Raw genomic sequence first — 16257 nt, 5'->3', positions numbered from 1 at the left:
CCTCTTCCACCAATCCAAAATATCAAACTCAAGTACTTTTGGTTCAATCACATCCGACAAATACCTCTCTAAGTCCGAGCTAAATACTGAATTGTTTTGCCCCTCAAGATATTGATCAAGAGATGTATCAAAATCTTCATATTCCAAGTCATCACCAATAATACTTGAGGAACTTGAAACTTGTGCCATATTTGATCTTCCACTATCTTGCCCATAAAACTTGTGGTATTGCTCAATCAAACGATTCATGAGCAATCTTACATTGGCCTCAATTCTATCTCCGCATTCATCCCCTTTGCACTTTTTTAACCAATATGACAAGGCTGTAATCTTATATCGAGGGTCAAGAACAAAAGCTTCATAAACAATCAAGTTCATCTTATTCGTGCCCCCCAATATTTATCAAACTTTAGTTTCATATTAGATGCCATCCTCCTCAACATATCATCCTCACTCTGACCCATTTTGTTCAAATTGTGCTCAATTGTAGAAATTTGTTGAAATAACAAATTAGATGTCACGTAAAATAAGCCGGAGATTTTCAAAGTGGCATCATAAAAAACTTTTAGAAACTTAATAAAAACACGAGCCCTTTGCCAATCTTCAAATGGAGGCGCCGCAAGCTGTGACTCTCTCACTCCCATTAGCACAAAAGCTTTTTCATATTTTTCAGCAATACTAAGCATTAGGTATGTGGAGTTCCATCTAGTGGGAACATCTAGACACACCATTTTTCCACACACAATATTCAGCTCCTTCGCACATGTTTTAAACATATCAAGCCTTGCCGGTGAGGACCTCACAAATCTTACTGCTTCTCTAATCTTATTTATAGCATCATATATAATTTTTAAACCATCACATACAATGAGGTTTAAAATATGTGCAGCACATCGCACATGTATAAACTCGCCTTCCAAAATTGTAAACTCCTTATTTCTTATGCTCCTCCTCACATGATCAATAGCGACATCATTAGAGGTGGCATTATCCACAGTGATCGTACAAAGACGGTTAATCTCCCAATCCATCAAGCAAGACTCTAACATCCAAGCAATGGTCTCACCTCTATGATTAGGAATCTTGAAAAACATTATGATTTTCTTGTGTTGTACCCAATTTTGATCAACATAATGACATGTGACACAAATATAATTCTTGTTTTGCACCGATGTCCATATATCGGTGGTCAAACAAACTCTTTGATTACACAACAAAGCCTTCAACTTTTGCTTCTCCTCCTTATATAAACCAATACACTCTTTTTGGAAGGTGGTTCGAGATGGCAAGTTGTGTCTAGGCTCTAAATAACCCAAAAGTTTAACAAATGCCGGATGCTCTATAACCTTGAATGGCAATTCACATTGGATAAACAAATTAGAAATCATCCCCTTTAATTTTTCACGGTCATATTGTCCTAACATTTGAGGACTAGATCCTCTACCATCCACTCTAACTCCAGTGTGTGATGGTGATTTATCCTTCTCAAGATTTTTATCCCGTCTAATGGGAGACTCCGGACAAGAATATCCTAAGTGGTGTGACATTGATGAAGTACCATTTTTATAATGGCATCCATAAATCTTGAAACAATAATTGCATTGAACTTTCGGTGCAATGGGATCAACGGGTTCAATCTTTGTAAAATGATCCCATACATGAGATTGGTTGGTAGCCTTCTTGGCTCTTTTTGGCTTTGGGGGGAGAGATGGTGCGGGCCCGGGGTTTGGGGTATTTATGGAGGAAGGCACTAAAGGACTAGTGTCTTCCTCCATGTCTAATGAAATATGCACTGAACTAGAACCACCAATACTATCACTAAAACTACCTTCCATCTGTTTTAAGCATAAGAAAAGAAAAAGAAATATAATAAAAATCAAATTAGCAACAATACAAATATATGTATATATATATATGCAGGGCAGGGGAATGTGCATGCATGCACGGAAATACAAATGCAAAACTCATAGCCTGCAAACTCACAAGTACAAATGCAAACTCACAGACCCAAATATGAGTTTAGTCTAGTTGTAACTTGTAGCTAAAATATCTGCTTCAAGTTTTGCATTAAATCTGGGTGCAGTGTTGCCTAAAATTAAGCTTAAACTTTCTTGGCATATTGTGGCAGTACTGCAAGGAGTTGGATGATCGATCAATTAAAAGTCTTTATTAATTAATTTTTCATAATTATTTCAATGCTGATAAATAAGAAAATAACTCATTGTATTTATCATCAGTTTTTCTAAATTAATTAACTTGTTGCTAAATAAATATAAGAAATTCGTAATAACAAAGGAAATTTCAGTTTTGAACATAATTTTTTTTTTTTAAAAAGTACAAACAACAAAGGCAAGTCCTGGTAATTTTTTTTTTAAAGGTCTTGGTATTTCTGATCAATGTCTTAAAATCTTATACTAATTAATATATAATGATGTGATTTTTTTTATTATTATAAAGAAGCCAAATGATCAAACAGTCTAAGCTAGTGCACTCTAGGTAATTAGAAGTTTTAATATTTTTTTGTTTGAATAGTAGCTAATTAGAAGTTTAATATTACTAATTGTTAAGTTTCAACACGAGTTTAATATTTAAAGGGTGTTCATATGTCAGGCATGACTACAATAATTCGTCATTAAATGTGTCTATTTGTGATATAAAAGACACCAGATGGAAGAAAAACTATAGGCTATGTTCTAAAAGTGAGTTTCACACTCCCGCCCTCCTCCCCTGTTATTTGCAAAGAGAAATTTGTGTTCATTTTCAACTTTTCTTTTACATAATCTGTCTACAGATTATGTAAAAGAAAAAACGTATCCACAAAACAGCAGAACATTTCATCTTGATAACGTAAGTAATGTTGTTATTGAGTTCCCATAAAGAGAAAAAGAGAGACCATAGTGAGCAGTGCAATTCTTTTTTACACATTACAACTAAACCATTTCCTCTGTATTCCATTTTTACATGTATCGATCCAGGCTTCCCACAAAAGGATATCCAAATCACCCAACTCTCAACCTTCAGATTACAACAATACTTGATTGCCATAAAGCAAAAGGAATTAGTCATCAACAAATTTAGAGTAAGTTTAATGTCTGCAACTCCATATAAATTAAAACCCTTATATATATGGACATGACCTTTAGATTAACCAAAATTTGGCTAGCTGGCACAATCCTAGTGGTCATTTGCAAATACAAAGCAAGGAAGAAGTACCAATCTCTACTGAGTAAATGGAGCTTGAGCATGATTACCAAAAAAAAAAAAATGGAGCTCGAGCAAGCACCATGTTGTAAGTATATTTACAAAACCAAGTCTATATAAATATCTGAAGGCAATAGCAACATAATTTAGGAAGGGACAACAAATTGCAAAAACTCTGACCAATATAAATCTGTAAATGATTATAATCAAAAGCCAAGTCACAAACCCAGAAAAATCAAACACTAACCCAAACTAGACTAAGCGAAAATCAAACACAAACCCAAACTAGACCATGCGAAAATCAAACACAAACCTAGAAAAATCCAACCAAACCGAGAGATATAAACATCAGCTTCACAAAATAATAAACCCAGAAAATCAAACACAAACCCAACAGACCAAGCGAAAATCAAACACAAACCGAGAGAAAGATAGAGACAGAGAGAGATTAGTATACCGTTGGTTTCGAGACAGAGATAGATTCGCAATCGGCACGGCACGGCTAGGGTTTTCGTTCGGTTTGACGAGAGACTGAGACGGAGAGCTGAAGAGAGAAATTTCGTTCGGTTTGAGAACTAAACCGAGAACTTGAGAGGAAATGTAAGAAATAAATGGTGTCGTTTTGGCAAGAGAAAAAAAAAATCTAGACGTAATATCCGGTTACGGATTACCGGATTAAAAAACCGGATCCGTAACCGGATCCAGTTTTCTCTCAACCGCCCAGGTGGAATCCGGGCGGATAACTGCCCGGATTCACCCGAATCCGGAAAAAATTCGGTCCGGATGCACACCCCTAGCCGATATAGAGAATGATATAATTTCGTATCAGTCTGAATTTTAGCTTATACTGACTTATATTTCAGCCCGTACTGGTCTTTACTTTTTTCTTTTTTTCATTTCTTCAAACTGTAAGGTTATTTTTTGACTCCCAATTTAGATCATGTTATTTATAATTTATATACATATATATATGTATTTATATATAATTTATTCACATATAAATTATTATTTTGAAATATAATTTATATATATAATTTATTTATATATCGACTATTCCGAAACGGTATTCAAAACATTAGTATTGTGCATGTTGATATTTATTATTATTTATTTCTTTTTATAAAACTTTGAATGGGCAATAAAAAGTTTAAAAATTGCCTACAAAATATTCATTATATAAAAAAGAGTAAAAACAGATACAAATAAAAAGGTCCTAAAAAACTCATAAAAGCCCGATATATTTAAAACCAGATATCAGGTTATAGGTTGGATAGTTCGGATATCTGAGTTTAAAAGTTAAAACATTGGCTCAAACCAGGATGCCTGCTCAGGTTTTGGCCGGTTTTATCTAATTGAATATCTGCCCTCTTTTCCAAACCCGAATATGGATCAAGGAATTGCTTAAGGATCCGTATCCGGATGTGCAACCTTAAACAAGTGAAAAGGAGAAACAAAACCAAGAAAAAAGAAAGAACAAGTAAATCAAAATTGCACTAAAACCAAATTGGGCAATTGAATTACCGTCAGCTAGCTGAGGCAATTCCACAGCTGGTAAATGCATATATGATTTATGCACATCTCGAATATGAATATAAAGCCGCTTCCCAATATAAACAAGTATCTCCAAAAATATAAATTATGCAAAACTGAATGACCAGGACATTATTAGTAGAATGAGAAAGAAGATAGATCCGCAGGTTCTTTCAACGACAAGTGCCAAAAACCATTGAAACAGATAATGTTAGTTTTGGACCTTGGTTTGATCATCTTCTTGTTTAGGAGTAGTTGACCATTTGTTTACACGCTGCTGCGCTATCTCAGCCTGCAAATCCAGGGATACCAAAAATGAGTTCATGTTACTTTCTAGTAGGGCTGTGCATAAAAGGCCTTGGGCCGATCAGTCCACAGCAACCGACTGCAGCCCACCCGACAAATGTCGAGTTCTTCGGATCCAAAAATCTTACGGGTTGATAGAAATATTAATCGGTCGAAACCGATAGATCTGATGAAGTGTTCCATTATCAAGCTCTTCTCCCAAGTTTCACAAACAGAGGTCGTTTGAGGTCATCGTTCCCAACAGAGGTCCTTCTTAATCCTCGAGTTCTTCAATCTAGATCTACCGGAACCAGAGCTGGAAAACCAAAAGCCCCCATCTCGTTTGCTTTTCTTCGGGCGTTGATGTTGGAGCTCGGAGATGTAGGGGTTTTGCTCAGATCACATGTTTCCCACTTCCCTCCGATGACGCATGAGCTCGTCGTTCCCAACAGAGGTCCTTCTTAATCCTCGAGTTCTTCAGTCTAGATCTGCCGGAACCAGAGCTGGAAAACCAAAAGCCCCCATCTCGTTCGCTTTTCTTCGGGCGTTGATTTTGGAGCTCGGAGATGTAGGGGTTTTGCTCAGATCACATGTTTCTCACTTCCCTCCGATTTACGCATGAGAAAATTATTGGTTCGAAGGCGACGGGTTTTTTTTTTTCTAGTTTTTAAATTTTTTCCCAAGACCATCTTAGATTTTCAGGTTTTGCTTGTTGTTTGGTTTCCAAGAAAATGTAAATGGAGTATTGTTTGGTTTGCAAGAAAATGTAAAAGGAGTAGGGAGTGATCGGTATTTTTTCTTGTTCATAGTATTTTTCTCTTTTTTCTTTTAATCTTAGCATTCTTGTAGAGATCAGTATATGGAAATTGTAGATAAAATCTGGAAGTTGAAGCTTTGATCAGCAATGGGTACGGGTTCGACGAAGACGAAAGAGGGCTAAATTTGCAGTGTTTTTTTTAATAATTAAATTTAAGAACAGAACGGGTCATACGGGTTCGACCCGATTTCGTTTTGACGGGTCTTATTGGGTCGGATTGGCGCCTTAAATGTGGGCGGTCGGGTCGGGTCGGGTCGGGCACAAAACCGCCATTGTGGGCTCGGGTTGCAGGCCTACTTTCTAGATAATAATAATAATAATAACAATGTTCATATTTGGTATAAAAAGTGAAAGCATCTCAAGTCATACCTGTTTTTCCCAATCGCATCGTATTGTTATGATAGCCAAAATCACTGTTTGGACTGCAGTCCCACCAAAAATCATTCCACCCCATATCCCCTGCCCAATGCAGTAAAAAAGGTATAATTATTTTAACTTATATCTTATTTGTAGTATGTCTTGCCGAGGGCTCGAAGTAGTCGGAACGCTGTTCTTAAACACTCAGGACCAATCAAAAAATAAATATTTAATATGTCAAGCCCAGCAAATAGACATAATTTGAGAGAGAGAGAACAGTATTGAGCAGCCGTAAAGAGTGTGAACCAGAAGACATTAGGCCTACATCTATTGCGACTGTGCATACCATAACTCCTAAGTTGAAGACCCATCCCATTAGAATTCCAAGTGGGAGCCCAATTACGTACTAGCAACCCAGATTTATGTATGCAACTATTTCCTGCCATCCCGATCCAACAGCCACTCCTGTCAATGGTGTAGAGATTTTCAACTTTTTTATAAACAAGATAAATTCCTTAAAAATAATAGATAAATGCATAAGGAGCCTGGGAGAGAGAGTGAGGTTAATTTCTCGACAATTACCCCAAAACAGTAGATAAAGTGCCGGAAAGAACAAACAAATCGAGAAATAGCACCAAGTTATTGGCCGGTCCCATAATTAGCTATTGTAATGGCAATTGTTAGCAACCCACAGCTTGAGTTGCTTGGAAGTTGTCAGATTACATATTTACAACAACTTTCAACGAGAAACGATCAATGCCTTGGTTCATCAGTTCTTTCAAGATCGAGGTCTAGATGAGCCAAAAACACATGACGAACATATATAGGATTTGATTCATCTTGGCACTTAATGAAAATGGATAATTGGCTTCAACTGGTACAGCCATATAGGTTAAAAAGCTATAAAACATTTCATGTTAATGAATGTCCTCAAAATGAACACATATATAAGCTACCGACAATTTGCACGGAAAGATAAGACCAAGATTTTCATATGAACAGTGCATTAACAGTAGAATGGAATTGCCCCATTTGTTTCACCATCATCTTGTCCGTGCATGAATCGCTGTTGTTTCCGAAAGTATCTTTTATTACTTTTAATAAGGAATTAGACACTACCTGATAAAATAGGTTGAACGCTGTTAAGGAGAATGGTGACGGCTAACAATAATGATAGCTTATCGACTGCTTTGAGCACATCGGTGTCGGAACTGAATATGTATGCGATGTTGTCATGGAGTATCATGATTAGCACACAGAAAAAGATACCAATCACAGATGACTGTGTCACAGAGACAAGCGTTGCAAATTTTGCTGCCTTACCATTCCCAGCTCCAAGCTCATTGGCAACCCTAACTCTGCAATTTTCATGACAAGTTTAGTATGACTGCCAAACCATGAAAGAATGAACTTAAATGTCTTTGAAAAGTTTCACCTCTAATTAACAATTTTCACTCACCATTTCATGTGCATTTTTTTTCCCTTTCCCTTTACTAGACTCCATGATACTTACTTGCCCTATTACTTTAACCATACATGAGTAATGTTACATACAGTCATAGAGTGTGTAAGTGCAATGCAATTACTTTGAAAAATAGTGATAATCATTATTAAAAAATTAGTATTTTTTCATATATCTTTCATATTTACTCACTTTTTTCAAAAAGATTGTACGATATTTATTCACTCCATAACTGCAAATATCATTTTTATTTATTAAGAAGTGTTTGAATGTAAATAGGTTGAAATGTGATTAAATGTATAAAGTTGGTTGAGATGGATTTAAGTTCTTTATGAAAAGTTAAAAAGAAAAATAATAGGTTCTATCAATTATTTATTTGAGATAAATTGAAATGGGTTTGTGATCCAAACATAGCCAAAGCTGAGCAATGAGGACCAAAGAAAGGTGTTCTTAAATCGCACCCGGTACCGGCAAAGAAGCCCAAAGGAATCATCATCTCCCACCCATTGATCGACATGCTGCAAAATGGAATACAAACAAAGCAAAGAGGAAAAGGAGTTACAAAAATGTGGTGTTTTCATGGAACGAGCATTTGTATATTTACAACAAAAACAGACAAACAACGGTAAGGGAATGTCATACCAGACTGACAAGGCATCCACAGCAAGAGTGGAATTCTTCAAGTACCCTGTCATTAGAATCAGTATTCTGTAGTACCAATTCTCTAAGCTGCAAAATCACCAGAAAAAACATCCTCACAAACAAACAAGCCAAAATTAAATGAAAGGACAGTCAAATAAATGATTGAAACGGTCTTAACAGAGAAATATACCAAAGCATGACTCCAGAAGCAGCTGAGAGTTTGAGAAACTCCCAAAGTCCAGAAAAGGCTTCCATTGAGAATCCGGACCAAGTCAAGGGGCACCCACCACAAACAACATATCCATACAACCCAAAAACCATCACCCACCAAGAGATATCCAAAGAAACAGCCGCACCCACAAGCCCAAAATCGAACACATAAACTAAGAGCCAACTTGTCAACACATTAACAAGTAGAGCCGCTAAAGAAACCCACGCAATCACTATGTTCTTGAGTTGTGACTGCAAGAATCTATATATTGGGAACATAAACGCAAAGCTAAAGTGCACGGGTATTAGCCAACATGCCACCAGACCTGACGACTCCGCCACGTCGTCGGGCTGTCCTAGGAGTTTCAGAATCGGGGCGGCGAAAATGTAAACAGGCAATAGCAGGAAACAACAGAGGAAGAGCACAATACATGACCTTTGCAGGTATATTCCCAGCATCCGGTACCTCTTGGCCCCAAATGCTTGCCCACAAAGCGTTTCTAATGCGCTTGCCATCCCCAACTGATCCCCAAAAACACAAAACCAATGCTAAGAGACATGACAGAGAGAGTCAAAATTCTACAATTGCAGAGACAAGTTTTATCAATTACCAGGAGGCCAAAATTGAAGCCGACGACGACAGTGCTGGCAATGGAAATGGCAGCGAGTTCAACTTCGCCAAGGTGGCCGGCGAAGGCTTGGGTGATAACGTTCATGCTGAAGGAAACAACGCGGCTGAAGATGGCAGGACCCACGACTTTCCATAGCTTCTTGGTTTCCATCCAAATCCTTGATGCAAGTTCATTCTTTTCTTGACCTTCTTGTTCGGGGTGCTGTTTCTGATCCAAAGTGTGAGGAGGATTCCGGTACAAGAGGTCGATTAATATCCTCATCATCATCATCTCTGTGGACGAGGCTCCCCATGAGAGAATTGGGAACAGGAGAACGAGAGACGAGAGACGGATATATTAGCTGAGGCGGGGGGCTTCGGGAGAAGTGAGCGTAATATATAAACATTTTCCTATATAAAAATTTTCTCGGAAGACTAGAAGTTTGACTTTTGGTGTGATGTTGATGATCCAAATATGCAATACAAACATGAAAAAATAGATCACAATGATCTTGCCCATAAACGGGACTTGATTTTATACCCTGCCCCACCATATATAAAAACAGAGTAGTAGCTCTAGACCATGCTGCCTATAAACAGGACTTGACTTTTGCTGGGTCAACCTATTGAGCTAACATCCCACATCCCATTTGCACCATGTCCGTTCTGGGTACATGTCTAGCTAAGTTTTGGAAAAACATTTAAAAAATAGTATCTTTCATAAAAACATAAAATAAAATAATTGTCCATATTTTGTTTAAATAGTTTTTACAAAATTTTTACGTCTTAAATTTACACAAATTGGCTTTTCTTTTCTTTAATTTTATCATCATTATCATCACTAAGAATCTGGAGGCGATATGTGGTACTCACTTCCTAATAGGCCATTAAGTGTAACGAAAGCCTAACATGTGAGTGAGATCTTATGGATATATATATATATATTGTATAACAAATAACGTCTCTTACTGATCAGAAAAATGATCACTTCAATTAATACTGAGGGTCTTCAAGATATATATTGGAGATTGGTTATCATCACCATGATTGCATTTCTATCAATAATGCCTTAAGGTAACCCATTTAGATTCATTCATACACTTTATTTAAAAATCATTTTTCTAACTTAGGCATTAGAGTTTTACTGAATACTCTGTGCCACCCTCTTGATTCGTTGTAGGTGTCTGTGTAGTTAGTAGTAAAACAAGTCTTCAACATAAACATATTTTACATAATTATATAATTACTTAATAAAAACTTACTAAACAAATATTATATTAAAAAACATGATTAAAATAATAAGACAAAAAATTAAAAATAACATTTCTAGTAGCTAAATTAACAGGGGATCGGCATTACACTAAAGTACGAGTTTTTTTTTTTTTTTTCTTTCTTTTTTTATGGTTCAGTTTGGTCTGGAACAGAAGCCAGAGGCCCAGAGGGCGAAGCAGAGAATGTATTAGCGCATGAAGTTATTCTCTCTTCGGCTTTATATGCCCAGGAATATATGCTCCGATCTATTACTAAATTGCCTACTTTCTCGCCAGATCAGTACTTATCAGACTCAATAGGATTCCAGCACTGTAAATAATATTTAATGATATGATAATATCTAAAAAAAAAAAAAAAATCTATTCATCATTCATCATATTCTCAACATCTTTTTCTTATAATTTTTTAATAGAAGTATGCAAAATTTAAATTAGTCAAATATTATTTCTAACTATTCAAAGTGGTGGGTCGCCTACTCTGGCGAGTCTGACCGTTCCCAACCTGAGGGATTGAAACATTCATTCCCCAATTATTCCAGCGTCTTGTAACAATCTAATCATTTTTCGACAAAGGTACCGTCAGCTGCGATAGACTGAAAAAACAAAAAAAAAAAACAACAACAACATCAAATCCATCAAAACTGTAGAAAAAGTATGGAATGGGCAATTGATTTACATCCATAATTTATTTTGTTATAAAAATAATTTAAAAAATATAATATATCAAATCACGTCAATTTATAAATTTATTTTTACATGATCTTTTTTAAATTTAAACATTTCTCATACTCGAATATACTCATCTCGAATATAAATATAAAACTGCTACCTAATATAAAGAAAACATGTCCAAAAAAAAAAATTCATTCAAAACTGGATGAGTACTGAGCAGGACAATATTAGTACATGGAGAAAGAGGAAAGATGTAGATCCGCATTCTTTCAACGACAATTGCCAATATCCAATGAAACAGATCATGATCTTAGGTTTGATCATCTTCTTGTTTAGGAGTACTTGACCATCTGCTTACACGCTGCTGGGCTATCTCGGCCTGCAAATCCAGGGATACCAGAAATTATAAGTTAATGTTAGTTTCTAGATAATAATAATAATAATAATAATAATAATAATAATAATAATAATAATAATTGGCATAAAAAGTGAAAGCATCTCAAGTTATACCTGTTTTTCCCAATCGCATCGAATTGTTATGACAGCCAAAATCAATGTTTGGACGGCAGTCCCACCAAAAACCATTCCACCCCATATTCCCTGCCACCATGAGATTATGTCAAATTTTAAATATTATTCACGTGACATAATTTGATTTGAAAGATACATTTTAAAATTTAAATATTATTAATCAAATCTTATCATTTAAATGATGTAGATAATGCGCTCTATACATCTGATCGAAAATAGAACAACACTATTTATTTATAGGGATAGAATGGGTATGAAGTCCTGTTGAGTGTGGAGTCTGTGGAGTAGTGTCCTCCACTGTTATGATGGCCAGAGGGATATTGGCAGATTAAGCATATCTCCAAGAGGGAGTAAGAAAAGTTGTACATACCATAACTCCAAAGTTGAAGACCCATCCCATTAGAATTCCAAGGGGGAGCCCAATTATGTAGTAGCAACCCAGATTTATATATGCAACCATTGCCTGCCATCCCGATCCAACAGCCACTCCTGTCAAAATAGTGTAGAGATCTCAGATTTTCAACTTTTTCTTATTTTTGTTTATAATCAAGATAGTTTCGTTAATAATGATAGAGAAATACATACATAGGGGTGAGATTTCCCGACAATCACCTAAAAACAACTCAAGAAAAAAGTAATAGATGACTGGTTTGGTCACATGATTAGCTGCCTTAATGGCAGTTGTTACAGCAATCCATGGCTTGAGTTGCTTGAAGGTTGTCATACTAGAGATTTTCAATTAATTTCAAAGAGAAATAACTAGTTCCTTTGTTCATCAATTTCTTTCAAGAGAAAGTCTAGATCGATGAGCTAAAAACACGAGACTAGATAAAATATCCAAATGTAAGAGTTTCGCGCAAGTTTTTATAGATAAGGAAGTAGAGACTACCTGATAAAACAGGTTGGACGCTGTTAAGAAGAATGGTGACGGCTAACAATACTGACAGCTTATCAACTGCTTCGAGCACATCAGTGTCGGAACTGAATATATATGCAATCTTGTTATGGAATATCATGATCAGCACGCAGAAGAATACACCAATCACAGAAGACTGTGTCACAGAGACAATTGTTGCAAATTTTGCTGCCTTACCATTCCCAGCTCCAAGCTCATTGGCAACCCGTACTCTGCATGTTCCATGAAAACCTTCGTATGACTTAGGGACGAAGCCAAAATTATAAATTTAGAGGGGCAGATATTTTTAGAGGATAATAGTTGAGGAGGGTAGACATAAAAATAATAATGATATACTTAAAATTCTTTTATGTTTATTCTATAATTTATTTAAAATTTTTTTTTTTAAATATTGAAAAATCTCTTCAAAGCTGGACTTTTGAACCCATAGTTGCATAATAAACTCCGTATATCGCATTTTTGAAATGAAAATATAATTTAATTATATATATACACCTTTCATTTTAAATAGAATGATAAAATAATTCGTAACTAATCATACATTTATCATTTTCCGGCCATAACCCCAATACCACATCAACTTAAATGGAGATAACGTCACATCTGCCTTTTTTAATCCTTTACTCTTTTTTTTTTTTTTGGATGGATTTTTTAATCCTTTACTTGTTAGTCCTATAATACTTCCAAACAAGTGAAACAACCATATATTTGTCGTGTATCGTTATATGACAAAAAGAATGGTAGGCAGCAGTACAGACAGGAGGTTTGACTTTTGAGTCACCCACTGTAGCTGATCATTTATGCTTCGTTCGGTTCGGACCTGAGCTAGAGCATTCACATTAGTTTAGGCATATGCATATGTAAAATCACATCTTTTAAAAATTTAATTTACTATACAAGCAAAATTTTCACATTGACTTATATAAATTTGAGACAAAATAATAATAAAATATTATCATTTTTTTTTATTTTTTTACTTTTTTTTTTAATAGGGTTCGATATTCAAATATGTAAAATATTTAAGTAAAATATTTTTTAGGGAGTGAATGAGTAAAATATGTAGTAAAATATTTAAAGGTAAAATATGTAGAAAGAGAGTGGGAGGAGAAAAAAAGAATGAATAAAATATGTTTTAGAGAGTGAATAGTAAATCTTTAAACATGTAAAGGTACTGTTCATAGCTATGCAAATATTTGAAGATGCATAATTCAATGTAGATAAATTTAGGCTCATATTATGCAAATATGACTTTGCATATGCATATGCATAGACCAATGTGAATGTTCTAGTTGAGTTAAATTTTTTTATAAATAATAATAAATTAAGATAATGAAATAATTTTTATAGAATTTTTTTAAATTAAATTTAGATAAATTTAGATATTAAGATAAATTCAGATTTATTTATAAAAAATTAAAAAAAATTATAAATCCCGTATGTAAAAGTTGTGGATCTTACCTATCAAAAAATTTTAAATTAATATAAGTTTAATTTTAAAAGTTATATATTTAAATATTAAATACAGTTTAAAATGAAATTAAATTGAGTTAATTTTAATACATTCCAACTATCAAACGGGATCTTACAGTACTATCAGTAGAGGTAAGATGTCCTGTATATTAATGTGTGTGCAAACCAATTTATAAATGTCAAAGAAATGTCCTAAATGCACAAATTTCTTTGTTACGGTGGAATCTGCTTTTTAAAAAAGAGGAATGATATTTCCCATCGTGTAGTAATCAAATGGGAGAATTTACTTTTTTTTTAGAAAAGGTCAGACTTGTACATTTGAACCATGAAGTCCAAATGTATGTACATTCTTCGTTTGAACTTATATATATCATATATCATTATTCATTGCTATATATATATATATATATATATTAGCAAATCTAGTTCAGAGTAGTTAGATCGAGCATGAAAGGAATCAAATGTTCTGAATCCGTACCCGGTGCCGGCAAAGAAAGCCAAAGGAATCATTAGCTCCCATCCATTGATCGTCATGCTGCAAATAAAATGGAATCCAAACAAGCAGAGAGGAGGAGTTGCGAAATTAAATGGTGCTTTACAGGGAAGGAGAATTGTAGATATATGATAAAAAAGAGATGAAAGAATGATGAGAGAATCTCATACATACCAGACCGACAAGGCATCCACAGCAAGAGTAGCATTCTGCAAGAATCCAGTCATTAGAATTAGTATTCTGTAGTACCAATTCTCCAAGCTGCAAAATCGAAAAGCACATGAGCTCATAAGCAAAGAATCAACCAAATTAAATGAACGGGCGTCGAAGGAAGTATGGAAATAGAGTCTTAATTAATAGAGAGATACCAAAGCATGACTCCAGAAGCAGCTGAGAGTTTGAGAAACTCCCAAAGTCCAGAAAATGCTTCCATTGAGAATCCGGACCAAGTCAAAGGACACCCACCACACACAGCATAGCCATACAACCCAAAAACCAAGACCCACCACGAGATATCCAAAGAAACAGCAGCACCCACAAGCCCAAAATCGAATACATAAATTAAGAGCCAACTCATCAACACATTAACAATTAGACCCGCTAAAGAAACCCACGCAATCACTATGTTCTTGAGCTGTGACTGCAAGAATCTCTGCAATGGGAACTGAAACGCAAAGCTAAAGTGCAAGGGAATTAGCCAACAAGCCACCACCCCTGACGACTCCGCCACGTCGTCGGGCTGACCTAGGAGTTTCAGAATCGGGGCGGCGAAGATGTAAAAAGGTAATAGCACGAAACAACAGAGGAAGAGCACAATCCATGACCGCTGCAGATATATTCCCAGCATCCGGTATCTCTTGGCCCCAAAGGCTTGCCCACAAAGCGTTTCTAATGCACTTGCCATCCCCAACTGATCCCCAAAAACACAAAACCAATGTTAAGAGATATGACACAGAGAGTCAAGATTCTACAATTGCAAAGACGAGTTTTATCAATTACCAGGAGGCCAAAATTGAAGCCGACGATTACAGTGTTGGCAATGGAAATGGCAGCGAGTTCAACTTCGCCAAGGTGGCCGGCGAAGGCTTGGGTGATAACGTTCATGCTGTAGGAAACAACGCGGCTGAAGATGGCAGGACCCACGATTTTCCATAGTTTCCTAGTTTCTATCCAGATCCTGGATGCAAGTTGTTTAGTTTCTTGATCTTCTTCTTCGGATGTTGACGCTTTTGATCCAAGGTGTGAGGTTGATTCCGGTAGTAGAGGTTGATTAATATCAACATCATCATCTCTGTGGACGAGACTCCCCATGAGAGAATTGGGAGCGGTTTCTTCCTAATGGCCCAGGAGAACAAGAGATGGCTAGGTTATTTTAGGCGGTGGACTTCGAGAGACGAGCACGGACGCTATAAAGATTTTCTGGGAAGGCAAGTTCGAGTTTTGCCAACGGGTGATCTATAGGTGGTCAAAACTAAAGTATATGATTATTATAGATTTTAATTTTAATTTATTTTTTATAAATTAAGTGTAAATAAAATAAATTTTATTTATGAAAAGGCTATTCTTTTTTTTATGAAAAGGCTATTCTTATTTGAAGAATAATATTTACGAAGTTCATAAGTGTTATGTAATTTTTTTTAAAAAAAATATTATTATTTTTTAATTATAGACTATTTTTTATTGTGTTGCATTTATATATTTTATAACTACATATGATATTATTCTATTATTTAAAGTATTTATATTAATTAATATAATTATAATAATAAAATTTAAAATAATGAATAAAT

The 16257-nt window shown here is 35.3% G+C and overlaps 1 protein-coding gene and 1 pseudogene across 3 annotated transcripts; both read right to left on the bottom strand.

The window, feature by feature from the left end:
- Positions 1 to 374: 374 nt before the first annotated feature.
- Positions 375 to 9453, bottom strand: LOC122296608 (annotated as a pseudogene).
- A 1382-nt stretch (positions 9454 to 10835) lies between these two features.
- Positions 10836 to 15930, bottom strand: LOC122297471 (protein DETOXIFICATION 27-like). Of its 3 annotated transcripts, XR_006238792.1 has the most exons (9): positions 15467 to 15930; positions 14836 to 15377; positions 14642 to 14728; positions 14453 to 14509; positions 12478 to 12716; positions 11959 to 12077; positions 11568 to 11657; positions 11292 to 11436; positions 10836 to 10978 (listed from the first exon to the last, which is right to left on the bottom strand). XR_006238792.1 is itself a non-coding variant. In XM_043107528.1 (8 exons), exons 1-8 carry the CDS (start codon positions 15776 to 15778, stop codon positions 11368 to 11370), a joined length of 1515 nt encoding a protein of 504 aa, XP_042963462.1. In that variant the 5' UTR covers positions 15779 to 15930; the 3' UTR covers positions 11107 to 11367. The 3 variants fall into 3 exon arrangements, 2 of the variants coding, with proteins under 2 accessions (XP_042963462.1, XP_042963463.1); XM_043107528.1 differs by lacking the exon at positions 10836 to 10978 and having other exon boundaries at positions 11107 to 11436; XM_043107529.1 differs by lacking the exon at positions 10836 to 10978 and having other exon boundaries at positions 11107 to 11436; positions 12478 to 12569.
- Between the last annotated feature and the right edge of the window lie 327 nt (positions 15931 to 16257).

Source organism: Carya illinoinensis, chromosome 15 (genome assembly GCF_018687715.1).
Source record: "Carya illinoinensis cultivar Pawnee chromosome 15, C.illinoinensisPawnee_v1, whole genome shotgun sequence".
Classification (NCBI taxonomy): domain Eukaryota; kingdom Viridiplantae; phylum Streptophyta; class Magnoliopsida; order Fagales; family Juglandaceae; genus Carya; species Carya illinoinensis.
The sequence above is the reverse complement of the archived record's forward strand: the minus strand, read 5'-3'. Positions and strand labels throughout refer to the sequence as shown.

What these genes read in the sequence shown, in the direction of transcription:
- LOC122297471 (XM_043107528.1), bottom strand. Translation starts at nt 15,778, where the DNA reads ATGGGGAGTCTCGTCCACAGAGATGATGATGTTGATATTAATCAACCT. An exon ending in GCTTTCTTTGCCGGCACCGG is followed by an intron (nt 12,717 to 14,452) that starts GTACGGATTCAG and finishes TGGAACATGCAG; the next exon opens with AGTACGGGTTGCCAATGAGC. An exon ending in CGTCCAACCTGTTTTATCAG is followed by an intron (nt 12,078 to 12,477) that starts GTAGTCTCTACT and finishes CTATTTTGACAG; the next exon opens with GAGTGGCTGTTGGATCGGGA.